The sequence below is a fragment of the Petromyzon marinus genome, chromosome 29, assembly GCF_048934315.1.
Source record: "Petromyzon marinus isolate PM22_M1 ecotype Great Lakes invasive population chromosome 29, UKy_Petmar_22M1.pri1.0, whole genome shotgun sequence".
Taxonomy (NCBI): Eukaryota; Metazoa; Chordata; class Hyperoartia; order Petromyzontiformes; family Petromyzontidae; genus Petromyzon; species Petromyzon marinus.
This window is the reverse complement of record NC_133695.1, coordinates 5,560,627-5,574,105: the sequence shown is the minus strand read 5'-3', so window position 1 is coordinate 5,574,105 and position 13,479 is coordinate 5,560,627. Positions and strand designations below refer to the sequence as shown.

Genomic DNA, 13,479 nt, shown 5'->3' with positions numbered 1-13,479 from the left:
GAGTGGGGGAACGGTGGGGGCCTCCCCTACAGCTGTGCTGGTCGCGGCTCTTATTTAACCGTACATCACCACGCTGGTCAAGGCGGCTTTAGTGAAGGGTTGCTGCACTGCCCTTTTGGCTGTGCCCCACCACGGAGGCCTCCTCACCACCCCCTTGTCGTGGAGCTGCGCTGCGAAATCCGGCGGCCCGAGTTCGGTTCCCGCTCGCAGCCAACACCAGTGACGATTATCTACACCGGTCCTGCGCCTCCCCTAGGTCGACTCAACCACTGGGGAGACAAAGGCGGCTGGGCGTGGTGCTGGCCACCCACCCCCCTCGTGTACAGTTTCCGACCTTTCATAGGTGCTCGCTAACAGCACTTGCCCCTACAGTCTGTTAAGGCTACACGGGGGATCTTTGTGTTTGTCACCCATCCAAGGGCTGATCCAGGCCCAATCCTGCGTGGTGCAATGGTAACCCGTGCCTCACAGCAAGAAGGGGCCTAGGTTTTATTCCCGTCTAGGGCGCCTTTCTGCGTGGAGTTTGTGTTTTCTCTCGCTCCCTGTTGTGAATGAGTTTTCCCCTCTGGGTTTTTTTGGCATTGGCCAGACACACACCAATGCTGAGAGATTACAATCTGAATTACTCGTTTAGATTTGCACAGAGACTCGAGTAAGATGTTTTTCTTGTTCATGTTTTTGTTTGTTGCGGTTGCACCCGATTCAAGAGCCAAATGGCTCACAGGGCTATACCTAATAGATGAACTATGGAACTATGGAACTAGGTTATCATGTGTAAACAAGCGTAATAATAATAAATACCCGAGTTTTATTCGGCTGCGAGTGATATCTTCGCTTAAAATCCTCTACAGCTGCATTGACCAGTGCGGGGAAGTATGGCCAAACAACCCCAATGTTGACCGACATGACCTGAAGTCCTTCAGCAGTGAATTGACAAAGGCCGACTGTTAATTATTGTTTAATATTATATAATAGAATGATATGTACCCTGGCACAAATACAATGTGGGTTATTGGCACGCCAAAGGAATGCTTGAATTTAAATGTTAAACGATGTAGCATTACCAAACAGGTATGACCCTTATTTTCTGCTGCGTGGTAAATTTTACAGGTCATTTTAAACTATTTTTAAGACATTTTTTTTTACCCAGGTAAGGCCCACGAAGCTTTTAGAGTTATCTTTCAGAAGCGTACTGGCCACAAATTGATAGGTCAACGAAGTGGCTTATCATCATGTGGAAATTTATAGCAACCAAATCCTCTTGAACGCATGTTGATTCTAAATGTGGAGGGGAAAACCAGAGGAGCCGGAGAAAAATCGACACGACCACGGGGAGAGAGGCATGCAAACTCCAAATATACGGGCGTGGAGGTCGGGATCGAACCCACGACATCCTTTGTACCAGACGCAGTAGTAAACATCCCGCCACTACGGCACCTCTTTTAGAGTGGCGCGTGAGATATTTCAGCTTGGGGAGAGATTTCAGCTTGGGGAGGGCGGGGGGGGGGGCCTTGATCCAGCAGTGGATTGATCATGACCTGACGATGTTGATCATCGGAGTGGCATCTTACACCAAGTGTCCACGAGCCAGGAAACCCGAGTTTGAACTCGGGATGTCGTCCCAACCAACATCTTCTTCTTCCACGTGTTTGTCCCACTCGTGGGGGTGTCCACTGCCCTTGGCAACCTTCTCCATGCTGCCCTCTCCTCCGCCATCTCTCTTTCCGCTCCTCGGGCCACCATGTCCGATCACACCACATCGCCCCCCCCCCTCTCCCAACCTCTTCTTCTGCCTTCCTCTTGATCTCGTCCCTTCCACTTGCATTGTTTGCACCTTCTGACCCACATAATTTTCCTGTCGTCTCTCCACATGACCAAACCGCACCAGCCATTTCTACCTCAACTTCTCCCAGTGATTTCTTCTACCACCTTGAGTCTTCCTCTCACTCCTTAATTTCTCACCTTGTCCGTCCCAACCAAAACGCGTTTCCATATTTATATTTGACGACGTGAGCTTGGGCCGCCATCTGAACCCAGTGGGGCTGGTCTCACTCCACGGGTCGGCCGCTATTCCCTTCTTGTCAGAATTCTGGCCCCCGTCGAAAGAGACAACTGTTAAACGCGTATACGATCAAAATAGAAGGAGGCAGCAGGAACATTTGAATTCGATTTAACTTTTAGATTATCGCTTGACAACCAGCGTTCATTTTTGTCGGCGATGCGGTCCGCACCGTTGACATGTGTGAGTACTGTGAGGGAACGTAAAAGTTTTGCGGGGGAAAGACTTGCCCAGCTCGCACGGCGACTGGAGTGCCTCGGAAAATGTTTGTAAACGCCAATAAAAAATAAATGTTTTACCACCTCCAGGTCACTTTAAACTCGGGGTCTGGGAGAAATCAGGCCAAATTGGGCCACCTTGAGGCACATCGAGTTGGCTGTCCCGCGGTCTCTAGGTACAAGTTGCTTACTTATGCCGGTATCGATCCAGTCGTCAAAGGTTTGCGGGTCATAATTCGATTCGACATTCGATCATTTTTCCCTCTTTTTCTCCACTACGTGCGAGGTATACGAATTTGAAAATACAACGATCAGTTAAGTCCGTTCGTGTGCGGGGTCCCTGATCGATTGTTGCATCGCGGGACCGCGAGAGATGGTTGACGGCTTGGGGAAGCCTTCATCCAGCAGTGGATAGATCATGGCCGATGATATTATATAGGGCTGACGTACTAGTCGAGAGCAGTTGGTTATTGAAATATTGGGTTGCTTTGAATCTGGTGTTGGAAAATAATTACCTCTTTGTATTGCACCTGCAGTTACTTTTGGAATGAAATCTTGAGAATGACTGAGTGACCGAATCTTCAAGAGTTAATGCACAGGACAGCTGAAAAACTGTCACTTAATGTGTGGCACGCAGATATGTAAGTATACACCTTCCCAAGTGTGTGGGAATGTGTGTTAGTGTGTGGGTGCATTGGTATGCTGGGTATACGTGTGGGCATGTGCTCTTGTTGTCTGCCGGATAGATAGGGCTGAACGGGTATGGCATGAGCTCGAGAAGAGATGAACTTATGCGGTTCCAGAAGGATGTGGAGCTGATTGGACTTGTATATATGTAGAACTTCTTTCGCACCATGCATAGCCAACCGTGTGCTAATCGCACGTGCGACTTGCCGATGACTGGTACCAGCAGTGTCAATGTCAGCCTCTGCGGAGGAGGTTTTTAAAGAGTCGCCCTCCAGCAACAATGGGAGGGCAGAGGAGCGACGCTCACAACAGCGAGCGGAGCGCCGGGTGGCTGAAGCGCTGAGAGTTGGCGCAGTGGGGAGCACAGTTGGTGCATCTGCCAGCCATCTCAGTCAATCAGCCCATAGAACCCAGGTCTGTCTTGTGACCTCCCAGCAAGCCCTTGACACTTCACGTGGTCTCAAAGTGCATCTCAAAGAGCACCGAACATGGCACAAGCGCCGTGGTGACATCACCGCCATTTAGTGGTGAATGGCGGTCGTTGTTGTTGAGTATATATTATTGTGGGTACGTGTGGACATGAGTTTGCGTGTGGATATGTGTGTTATACACGTGTATGTTTCTTAATATGTATGCTAGTGTGTGGGCACGTGTCTTGGCATGTGTGTTCATTGATTATGTTTTCATTTGATTTATTATTTTCAATGTCTGTGATATCATAAAGAGGCCATGGCTTTGAGTTGTTCTTTGTGCTTCTGGGGTCCCAGACCCTCAGCTTATGATCTTTAAGGACTTTCATTGTGAACATGCCCTTGTAAAGTTTCGTGGCCACGAGTCCAAGCCATTTTCTGTTCACCTTGGGGTGCGACATGGATTGTCCTCTGGACCCAACACTACTTGACCAATTATTTTGACGAACGTTCTTGACGATGTTTTGATGGCTGTACCAGAGGGATATCCATATGAAGCAGATACAAGGAGTTCCCATACTTGGGCAGTGAGTGTGCGCATACCCAGCTCCGCTTTTGTGGCAGAGGTCTCACTGAGCGGCATTATTCACTCACCGTGTACATGGAAGCAGCCTGGCATGTCCACGCCCCATAAAGCTGCAGCTTAAACTTATTTTTTAAATAATATATTTTAAATTATATTTTTTAACCAGGTCAGGCCCACTGAGCTATATAGCTCTTTGACCTGGCTATCACAAATGATAGCTCAACGAAGTGGGCTTATCGCGTGGAAATGTATAGCAGCCAAATACTCTTAAACGCGTGTTTCTAAATGTGGAGGGAAAAACCAGAGGACCCGGAGAAAAATCCACGCAACCACGGGGAAAGAGAGCAACGCAAACTCCAAATATATAACAGGCGTCAGGGTTGGGATTGAACCCACGACCTCATGCATACCAGGCGAGGTAGTTAACATCTCCTAGCCACCGTGGTGCCCAAAGCTGTGGATCTTCTCAGAAACTATCATGGCCCCTCTGCTAAATGTTGATTTAAAGCTTTCGTGACTGCAGGGATGCATATTCTTGGTTCTTTCGGTAAAGTCACGTAGAAGGGAAACAATAAAATAATACAAATATAAAACAATACAATTCTCACGACGTTTCGACTGCAACACAAGCAATCATCATCAGGTGTGAAAACCACAACAAGAAAATTTGAAAAAGTGGTTTTTCACACCTGATGATGAATGCTTGTGTTGCAATCGAAACGTAGTGAGAATTTTATTGTTTTATATTTTCATTATTTTATTGTTTCCCTTCTACGTGACTTTACCGAAAGAACCAATAATATTGGCCTCTCTGCTATTGCGAAACATGGGCCCCTTCACAGGGCCATCTGCCCCGGCTTGAAACATTCAGACTGACCTGTTTGTGATCTATCCTGGGTTTAACCAGGTTGGATTGTGAGGAGCTCACAGATTCTTTAAATATCTGGATACAGTCCCATCAGGGAGCTCCTCTGGCAGGCAAGGTTGCGTTGGCTGGGTCATGAAGCCCCGCATGCCCAAAGCAGCTTCTGTGTGACTGGATAGAGCGGGATAAATGGGCACGGCACGGGCTAGAGAAGAGATGGGCTGATGAGGTACAGAAGTATTTAAAGCTGAGTTGACTCTGCGATGACTGCTAACCAGTGGAGGAGGTATGTAAAGGATTCTAACGGGCAGTAGAAGGCAGTCGCTCTCCAATCAGTAACGACGGACGGAGGAGCAACACTCACAACAACGAGCACAGTGGCAGGCGGCTAAAGCACAAGCAACCTGGCACAGTGGGGGAGCACCACACAGGTGCTGCATCTGCCACTCGTCTCGTCGAGCTACCCTAGAGCAGCTGCGTCTAGCTACGCGAGCTTGTGCCAGTGAGCCTTTGACACGTGTTGGGTTAGCGTGCGGGAGGGCGTAGGAGTGTTTGTTTCTGCTTGGGCTTGCATATTTGGATGTGTGCGTGGGTTGCAGTAGCGTGCTAATTGTGTCCGTGGAAGGGATGGTGGAGAGGTGGGGTTTTTTTTGTAGGGTCTGTGTTATTGTGTGTATACGTGTGTGTGTATGTGTTTGTCTGTGTGTGTGTGTGGGGAGCGGTGGCGTAGCGGTTAGCACGCTGCGTTACAAACCCGGCCACCCGAGTTCGATTCCCGCTCACGGCTAACACCGGTGACGATTGTCTGAATCGGTTCTGGGCATCCCCTAGGTCGACTCAGCTTCAAATGAGTACCTGGTGCGGTGTGTAGTAAACATCGCCACTGCGAAGACAAAGGCGGCCTGGCGTGGTGCTGGCCACCCACCCCCTCGTGTGCCGTGCCGGCATTCATAGGTGTTCGGTAACAGCACTTGCCCCTACAGTCTGTTAAGGCTATACGGGGGACCTTTGTCTTTGTGATTATGTCCGCAAGCTTATTGTGTGCTTATGTGTCTTTTTCTGTTTGTGTGTGCGCCTTTATTTACATTTTTGTTCATGTGTGTGTTAATGTGTGTCTGTGCACTTGTACAGGCATATGTATTATTTGAGTGTGGTATTGTGTGGTTTGAGTGTGTGTACGTATTGTATGTTAGTGTATGTCTTTGTTTTATAGTGGCCAGGTGCCTTTGGGAAGAAAACGATGACGTTTAATCATCAAGTTAATGTGTAAGTTACATAGAATAATGGTCATGTTTGCTCTGGTATGCAGTTATAGTAAGGTGACATGAGGTTAGACTAAAATCGCTATTTAAGATTGTTTAAGCCCAGGCTTAAAATATATTATCTCGTCCTGGGAACGTTGTACGTGTCGTTTTCACGTTTACGTTGTACATTGTATGTGTAGTTATAACGTGTACGTTGTACGTGTAGTTATAACGTGTACGTTGTATGTGTAGTTATAACGTGTACGTTGTACGTGTAGTTATAACGTGTACGTTGTACGTGTGGTTATGACGTGTACGTTGTACGTGTGGTTATGACGTGTACGTTGTACGTGTGGTTATGACGTGTACGTTGTACGTGTGGTTATGACGTGTACGTTGTACGTGTGGTTATAACGTGTACGTTGTACGTGTGGTTATAACGTGTACATGTACGTTGTACGTGTGGTTAGAAACTTCATATTTTCTGAATCGTTCTTGGGGATCTCCCCTCTTCACCAAACCCCGCATTGACCAGTGCGGTGAAGTATGCTCAAACACCCCCCAACACTGCCGCACCACGAAGGGGGGGGGGGGCGTTTCTAAGCAGTGGCATGACAAAGGGGCTGTAATTGATTACGATCTTTTGAAAATCCATATAAAAATTTAAATTTACTTTTTTCAATTCATTTCGGAGAGACGCCCCTTTCGGAGAGACGCCTCTTTTGGAGAGACGCCCGTGGGAGTTTGTGCAGTGACGCGACCAGCAAATGGTGACGTTTTTGAGATTCGCTTCACACATTCCATGCGGTCGCGCGTGACCGCTATCCCTTCTCTGATAGGTCCGCGGAACTCCCCTTCCTCGTCTCGGGCGCGACTTTAAGCGAGCAGTGACTTAGAGATCCGTGTCCCAAGCGTGAGAGCCACGCGGCAGCTTCAGGTGAGGCCCAATTGACGGCTGGCGAGTGGGGTTCGCGACGCGTCCTGCGGTTCTCGATGAACTCTGCGGTTCGTGACGCGCGCTCTTTGGTTCATGGACGCGCTCTGCTTTTCGCGATGCGCTCCATGGTCCACACTGCAATCTGCGGTTTTAAGAAGGGTGTCCACGGTTTGCGATGCGATCTTTGGTTCGCGTAGCGCCCTACGGCTCGCGATGCTGTCTACGGTTCGCGATGCGCCCCACGGTTCACGATGAACTCTCTACATTTCAACGATGCGCTCTGCGGTTCGCAATGCGCCCCACAAGTTCACCTTTCGCAATGAACTCGACGTTTCGCGATGCGCTGCTCCACGGTTGGCGACTCTCTCTGCACTTTGCCCGGTGTTCCGCGGCCGCATTCCCGGGCTTCCTTTGATCGGCTGCCACTGGTGAAGGTGGCGACCCAGACCCGGCACCGTGGGCTGTGCGGATTCGACTGAGTGCGCCCGGTGGTGTTTTTTGGGGAAGGTTGCCACCGGGTGGTTTGGTGTTTGGTGTCCGATATGCGGTGGAGTAGTCACGATTGACGCGCGTCAATCCACTGCCGGATGAGGGCCTCGCCACACCTTGTGCGGCCGACATCTCTGAAACCTACTGGGCGTCCGTGAAACAGAGCTTTGCGGCTCATAGGATTCTTCTGGGGGGGGGGTGATGTGACCGTGGCTTCATCATTTGCTGGTCAGTGCCTGCCGGGTTGCTGATGGCTGGGCAGCATAGAAATACAATTTAACGTTTAATTTGTTTCTGCACTTTGTTCTGATGACCACTACAGCCCTCCGCAGCTGCCTGTGACAACATCCAGAATCAGAATCTGTATTTATTCTGGAGGAATCCGATGAGCTTATATAGAAGCATCTCTTTTCCACAGCTCCATTACCTGATCAGCTCCCGAGTTCCGAATGAGATTGGGGCGCATTCTGGGGGATTTTGGTCGTTGGCAGCAAAAGCTTCGCCGACTTTGAAGAATCTTTTTTTTTTGTTCCGACTGCTCCTGTTGCTGCTGCACGCCGAACGGTTTGGCCACTGAGCGAAAGTTTGCCAAACCAGAGGGCCTGGAGAAAACCCACTTAGTGTACGAGGGAGATAATGCTTAAAAAAAAACTGCCCCGCAGATAAGATCGGAGGATTCCGCGGCCGTACCGATGTCGCCTGGCTGGCCGTTGAATTCTTTAAGTAATTCCGTAGGGTTTTACGACCGTATCTGAAAAATGCTGCTATCAATTTCCACACGATGATAAGCCGATCATTTGCGGCCAGGCCGTTTCTAAAAAAGAGCTGTGTGTAGCTAAGTGGGCCTTGGTAAAATACAAAAAATACTTTCTCTTTAAATTGTTTAGTTCTATATATATGTTGAACTTCTTTCATACCGTACATAGCCAATCGTGCTAATGGAAGGTGCGGGGGAAGGACGACAAATTCAACACAAAAACAGTTGTAGAGAAATGAGTTTTCAATCTCGATGATGATTTCAAAGGGCATAGCTCCAGCGGCTTCTAATATCGGTAGGAAGAGCGTTTCAGGTAGCCGAAAAAGCGTATCCGAAAGCGGGCGAGCATAGCCGGAGCTCGCTTGACGGTTTGTGTTCCTTATAACGAGATCAGCAAGGTATTGTGGTTCATTTGTGGCAAGCACTTGGTGCGTAATGAGTGCGAGGCGCATTCAGATGCAGCCGTGCCAACTCAATGCTTTGAAAGCCCGAGGCACCCGGTTCACTTCCTCAGCAGCAGTTTAATAATGAAATAGACACTTGATAAACAGACCAAAAGGTGCTTTCCATGTGTGTGTGTGTGGGCAGTGATGGTGCTTTGAATAGTACGCTGCGCTACGGAACTGGTGACCTGAGTTATGATATCCGCTCACGAGCAATAACAGTGGCGGATAATCGAACCGGTCTAGGGCCTCCTCTAGGTCGACTTGGTCTTTGGCGAGTAGCTGGCGCAGTGTGTAAACATCAGTGCTGGGGAGACAAAGGCGGCCGGTCGTGGTGTTGACCACCCACCCCCTTGTGTGCTGTCCCGGTCTTCATAGGTGCGACTCACTAACACATTCCTTCTTCTTGCTCCCACCCCCCCTTCTCCTCTGCCCCGTCCTTCTCCCCTCCCCCAACTCCATCCTCCTTCTCGCTGTCGTGTACCCGCAGCTGTGGCAGGCCATGTGCGAAGCTCCTGAATGGCGGCCCCATGCCGCCTGGAGCCCTGGTCCGACGACCACCACCTCCGCCAAAAACGCCGCCGCCTCTTCCACCTCCTCCACCTCCTCCACTGGCGCCGCCTCCTCCGCTTCTCCCGCAAGCCCGGACGACACCCGGGGAGCGGCCCGGATCGACGCCGTGCTGCGCCGCGCGAGCGAGTGGGTGCAGGCAGTAGGCGACGGGGAGGAGCACGAGGCCCTGGTGGAGCAGCTCCAGGAGGCCATGATGCAAGTGTGCCGAATCAAGGTACCGGACTCGCGCGTTGGCGCCCAGAAGGACGCTCTTCCTCTCGTTCACGGGTTTTCCTGGAGCGGAGTGTGGAATGTGGAATATATTCATGTTTTCCTGGAGTGGAGTGTGGAATGTGTTCACGTTTTTTGTGGAGTGGAGTATGGAATGTGGAATGTGATCACGTTTTTTGTGTGGAATGTGTTCACGTTTTTTCTGGAGTGGAGTGTGAAATGTGTTCACGGGTTTTCCTGGAGTGGAATGTGGAATGTGTTCACGTTTTTTCTGGAGTGGAGTGTGGAATGTGTTCACGTTTTTTCTGGAGTGGAGTGTGGAATGTGTTCACGGATTTTCCTGGAGTGGAGTGTGGAATGTGTTCACGGGTTTTCCTGGAGTGGAATGTGGAATGTGTTCACGGGTTTTCCTGGAGTGGAGTGTGGAATGTGTTCACGTTTTTCTGGAGTGGAGTGTGGAATGTGTTCACGTTTTTCCTGGAGTGGAATGTGGAATGTGTTCACGTTTTTTCTGGAGTGGAATGTGGAATGTGTTCACGGGTTTTCCTGGAGTGGAGTGTGGAATGTGTTCACGTTTTTTTTGGAGTGGAGTGTGGAATGTGTTCACGTTTTTCCTGGAGTGGAATATGGAATGTTTTCCTGGAGAGGGATACTCTTGCCGCTCACCTACAGCATGGTTCCCTCCCTTGTCTCCCCCTATTAAACCGAAACGCAGTGCTTACTTGCACCTGTGCCTAACTTTATGTCTGGAAGTTACCAATCCGCTCCAGCAGTGATGGTCGTTGCTGTTCATGCGGTTGTCGTTGCTGTTGCCGTGTTTGCCTGTACCCGCGCCGATGGCCGTGGGCGTTGCCATCACGGTTGCTGTGGTGACGGTCATAGATGCTGCGGTGCCGGTGGTCATGGTGGTGGTCGTCGTTACGGTGGTTGTAGTTGCGCTTGTGGGGGGCGGTGACGTAGCAGTTAGCATGCCGCCCTACGAACCCAGTGACCCGAATTCGATTGCCGCTCACGGCCAACACCAGCTGGCAATTGTCTTAGCCTGTCCTGGGCCTCCCCGAGGTCGACTCGGCCTTCATAGGTGCTACTCGCTAACAGCACTTGCCCCAACAGTTTGTTAAGGCTACACGGGGGATCTGTGTCTTTGTAGTTGTCATCGTGGCGGCCGTTGTGGTTGTTGTCATGGTTGACGGTGAGGGGGGGGGGGTTGTTGATTTCTGCGCTAAAACCGCCGTGGTTATTTGTGGTTGCTGCTGATGCTGCCGTTGTGGTTCTTGCTGTGGTTGTGGCAGACGGAGGGGAGCGAGTGCCTGCGGGCCCAGCGGAGCGACGCCGTCAGCTCCCTCTTCTCCGTGCAGGAGGTGGTGGAGGCGTGGGCGGTGGAGGCGCCCCCCGTGGAACCTGAAGGGCCCCCCCTCGCAGAGCTCAACAAGATCACGGGTAGAGCCCCCCCCGCCCCGGCCCCCCCAACCCACCACTTCCCCCCCACTCCTTCCCCCCCCCCCCCCAGTGGCACGCACAAGCGCTCTTACCCTCACCCCAAAGACAAAGATCCCCCGTATAGCCACTACAGAACTATTGGGGCAAGTGCTGTTAGCGAGCACCTACGAACGCTGGCACGGCACACGAGGGGGTGGGTGGCCAGCACCACGCCCGGCCGCCTTTGTTTTCCAAGTGCTAATGTTTACACACCGCACCAAGGGACTCATTTGAGAGTAGGGGAGGCCCAGGGCCGGTTCAGATAATCGTCACTGGTGTTGGTGGCTGTGTGCGGGAATTGAAATCAGAAATCGCCGGGTTCATAACGCAGCGCGCTAACCACTACTCCGCTACCGCTACCCCTAACAAACATTGTATGTATGTTGAACTTTGTTTGCACTGTACGTAGCCAACCGTGCTTATCTGAGGTGTTGGAAGGACAACAAACTAAACTAAAAAAGTAATTCTACAGAAATTAGTTTTCAATTTAGAAATGAGTTTGCAATTTACGAATGATTAATATATGAAACACTCTGCTGACACAACAACAAAAACATCCACCGCCATTTTCCATCAAGTGGCGGTGATGTCACCAGCACAGCGCTTGTGCCAGGCTATGTGCACTTTTAAGGCCACGTTAGGTGTCGGAACGCCCGCTGGCAGGAGGTCACGGGACAGGCCCAGGTGCCACGGGTTGACCGACTGAGATGACAGTTCCATGCACCACCTGTGCCCCCTACTGTCCGTTGACGTGCACACGCGCACGCCCACACGCACCCCCCACAATCCTCACCTCTCCCCCCGCCACCCCAGAGGAGCTGAGCGAGCGCCGCACCGACGTGCTGCTCTCCCTGCTGAGCGGCGAGCTCAGCTTGTGCCCGGCCCGTGCTCGCCGCCTCGCCTCCGCGCTCTCCTCCCTCCTCCTGCGCCTCGACTCGGTGGAGGCGCGGGGCCGTCAGGACGTGCGGCGTCGCCGGCGCGCCGCCGTCGCCCGCACCGAACTCCTGCTGCGCCAGGTGGAGCCGTGGACTCGCGGCTGCGCTGGCCACGACCCCGGCGACGGGGCCCCACGTGACCCCCTGCTGGGTCACCGCGCCCTGCCGGAGATCCGCGACGTCGCCGCCGAGGCCGAGGACATCAAGCGGCTGCTGTTGGCGCTTCCGATGAGGACGGCGGTGGCGGCGGCGGCGGCGGCGGGAGTCGTAGCCGACGGTGGGCCGCGTCCGCCGAGGTTCCGGCGCGCTCGTCGCCGACGCCTGTCCAACGGGTCGAAGGCTCGCGGCAAACACGCCGGAGGTTTGGCCACGGGTGGCGGGGAGGTGGATGACGAGGCGGAGGAGGACGACGATGAGGAGGAGGAGGAGGAAACGGAGGAGGAGGAGGAGCGGGGGGAGACGGAAGAACGGGCGGAGGAGGCGGGGGAGGAGGACGACGACGAGGGTGAGGAGGAGCGGCTCCTCCCGCGGGCCGAGCGCCGCCTGCTGGCGCTCATGGAGCGGTTGGACCGCGTGGAGAGCGGGCGCAACCCGTACGTGCGGCAGGGCCGGCGGCGCGCCGTGCTATCGGTGCAGGGGCTGCTGGCGCACCTGGAGCTGCGGCGAGCCGTGGCCGAGGGGAGGGCCAGGCAGGTGGCGGCGCCGGCGGCGGTGGGAGAAGACGGACGTTCGTCGCCCGTGTTGCCCCTGCACCCGGCGGAGAGGGCGATACTGCAGGTGACTCCTGGCCCGCCCAGCCCCGGGGTCCCTGGTCTCGCCGAGGGCAGAGGGGAACGTTCGGATGCCGTTGGCGGGGCCACCCGTTCGCGCGCACACATCGACGTTATCCAATTACAAACGCGACAGATGATTAGGGCTCGCCGTTACTTCTTAGCCGCGCCGCAATTAGAAACACGCAGGTGCCAACTTGGGGGAGTGTGGTGAGAATGTGGTTGGGTGGGTGAGCGGGTGTAAGTGAGGGGGCGCCGCGGTGGCGAGATGTTAACGACCTCGCCTGGTATGCAGAAGGTCGTGGGTTCGATCCCAACCCCGACTCGTGTGTCTCTCTCTCCCCGTGGTCGCTTGTATTTTTCTCCGTGACCTTCGGGCTTTCCCGCCACATTTAGAATCAACATCTCACGCGTTTTAGGGTATTTTGTGAATATAAATTTCCACGTGAAAAGCCACTTCATTGGACTATTATTTGTGGCGAGGTCGCTTCTGAAAAACAGCTATACGTAGGTCAGCGGACGTTACCTGGTAAAGTAAAATAGTTACGTTTAATAGTTCAGTAGAGTGTGTTGTTGTGACCAACAGTGGTGGTGGTTGAAGACAGCGCAGATGGTTATATAGGGCGATCTTTGTCCTGGATTTGTGTATGGGTGTAGGGGGGGGGGGGCGGTGGTGTAGCGGTTAGTGCGCTGCACTACGAAACCGGCGACCCGAGTTTGATTCCCGCTTATGGCCAACACACAGTGACGATGATTTTGAACCGGTCCTGGGCGAATGGCACTTTCCCCCAAACGGTCCGTTAAGGCTACACGGGGG

The 13,479-nt window shown here is 52.6% G+C and overlaps 1 protein-coding gene across 3 annotated transcripts in view; it reads left to right on the top strand.

The window, feature by feature from the left end:
- The window catches only part of BAG5 (BAG cochaperone 5), a 33,392-nt gene that overhangs the window by 11,387 nt on the left and 8,526 nt on the right, over positions 1-13,479 (top strand). For 2 of the 3 annotated variants that reach the window (XM_032962471.2, XM_032962470.2), the window contains exons 2-4: positions 9,186-9,482; positions 10,771-10,918; positions 11,771-12,669. In XM_032962471.2, the coding sequence (XP_032818362.2) occupies positions 9,198-9,482; positions 10,771-10,918; positions 11,771-12,669 (1,332 nt within the window). In that variant the 5' untranslated portion in view covers positions 9,186-9,197. Of the gene's footprint in view, positions 1-6,908; positions 7,007-9,185; positions 9,483-10,770; positions 10,919-11,770; positions 12,670-13,479 lie in introns of all 3 variants that reach the window. The other variant, XM_032962472.2, reaches the window with a different exon arrangement.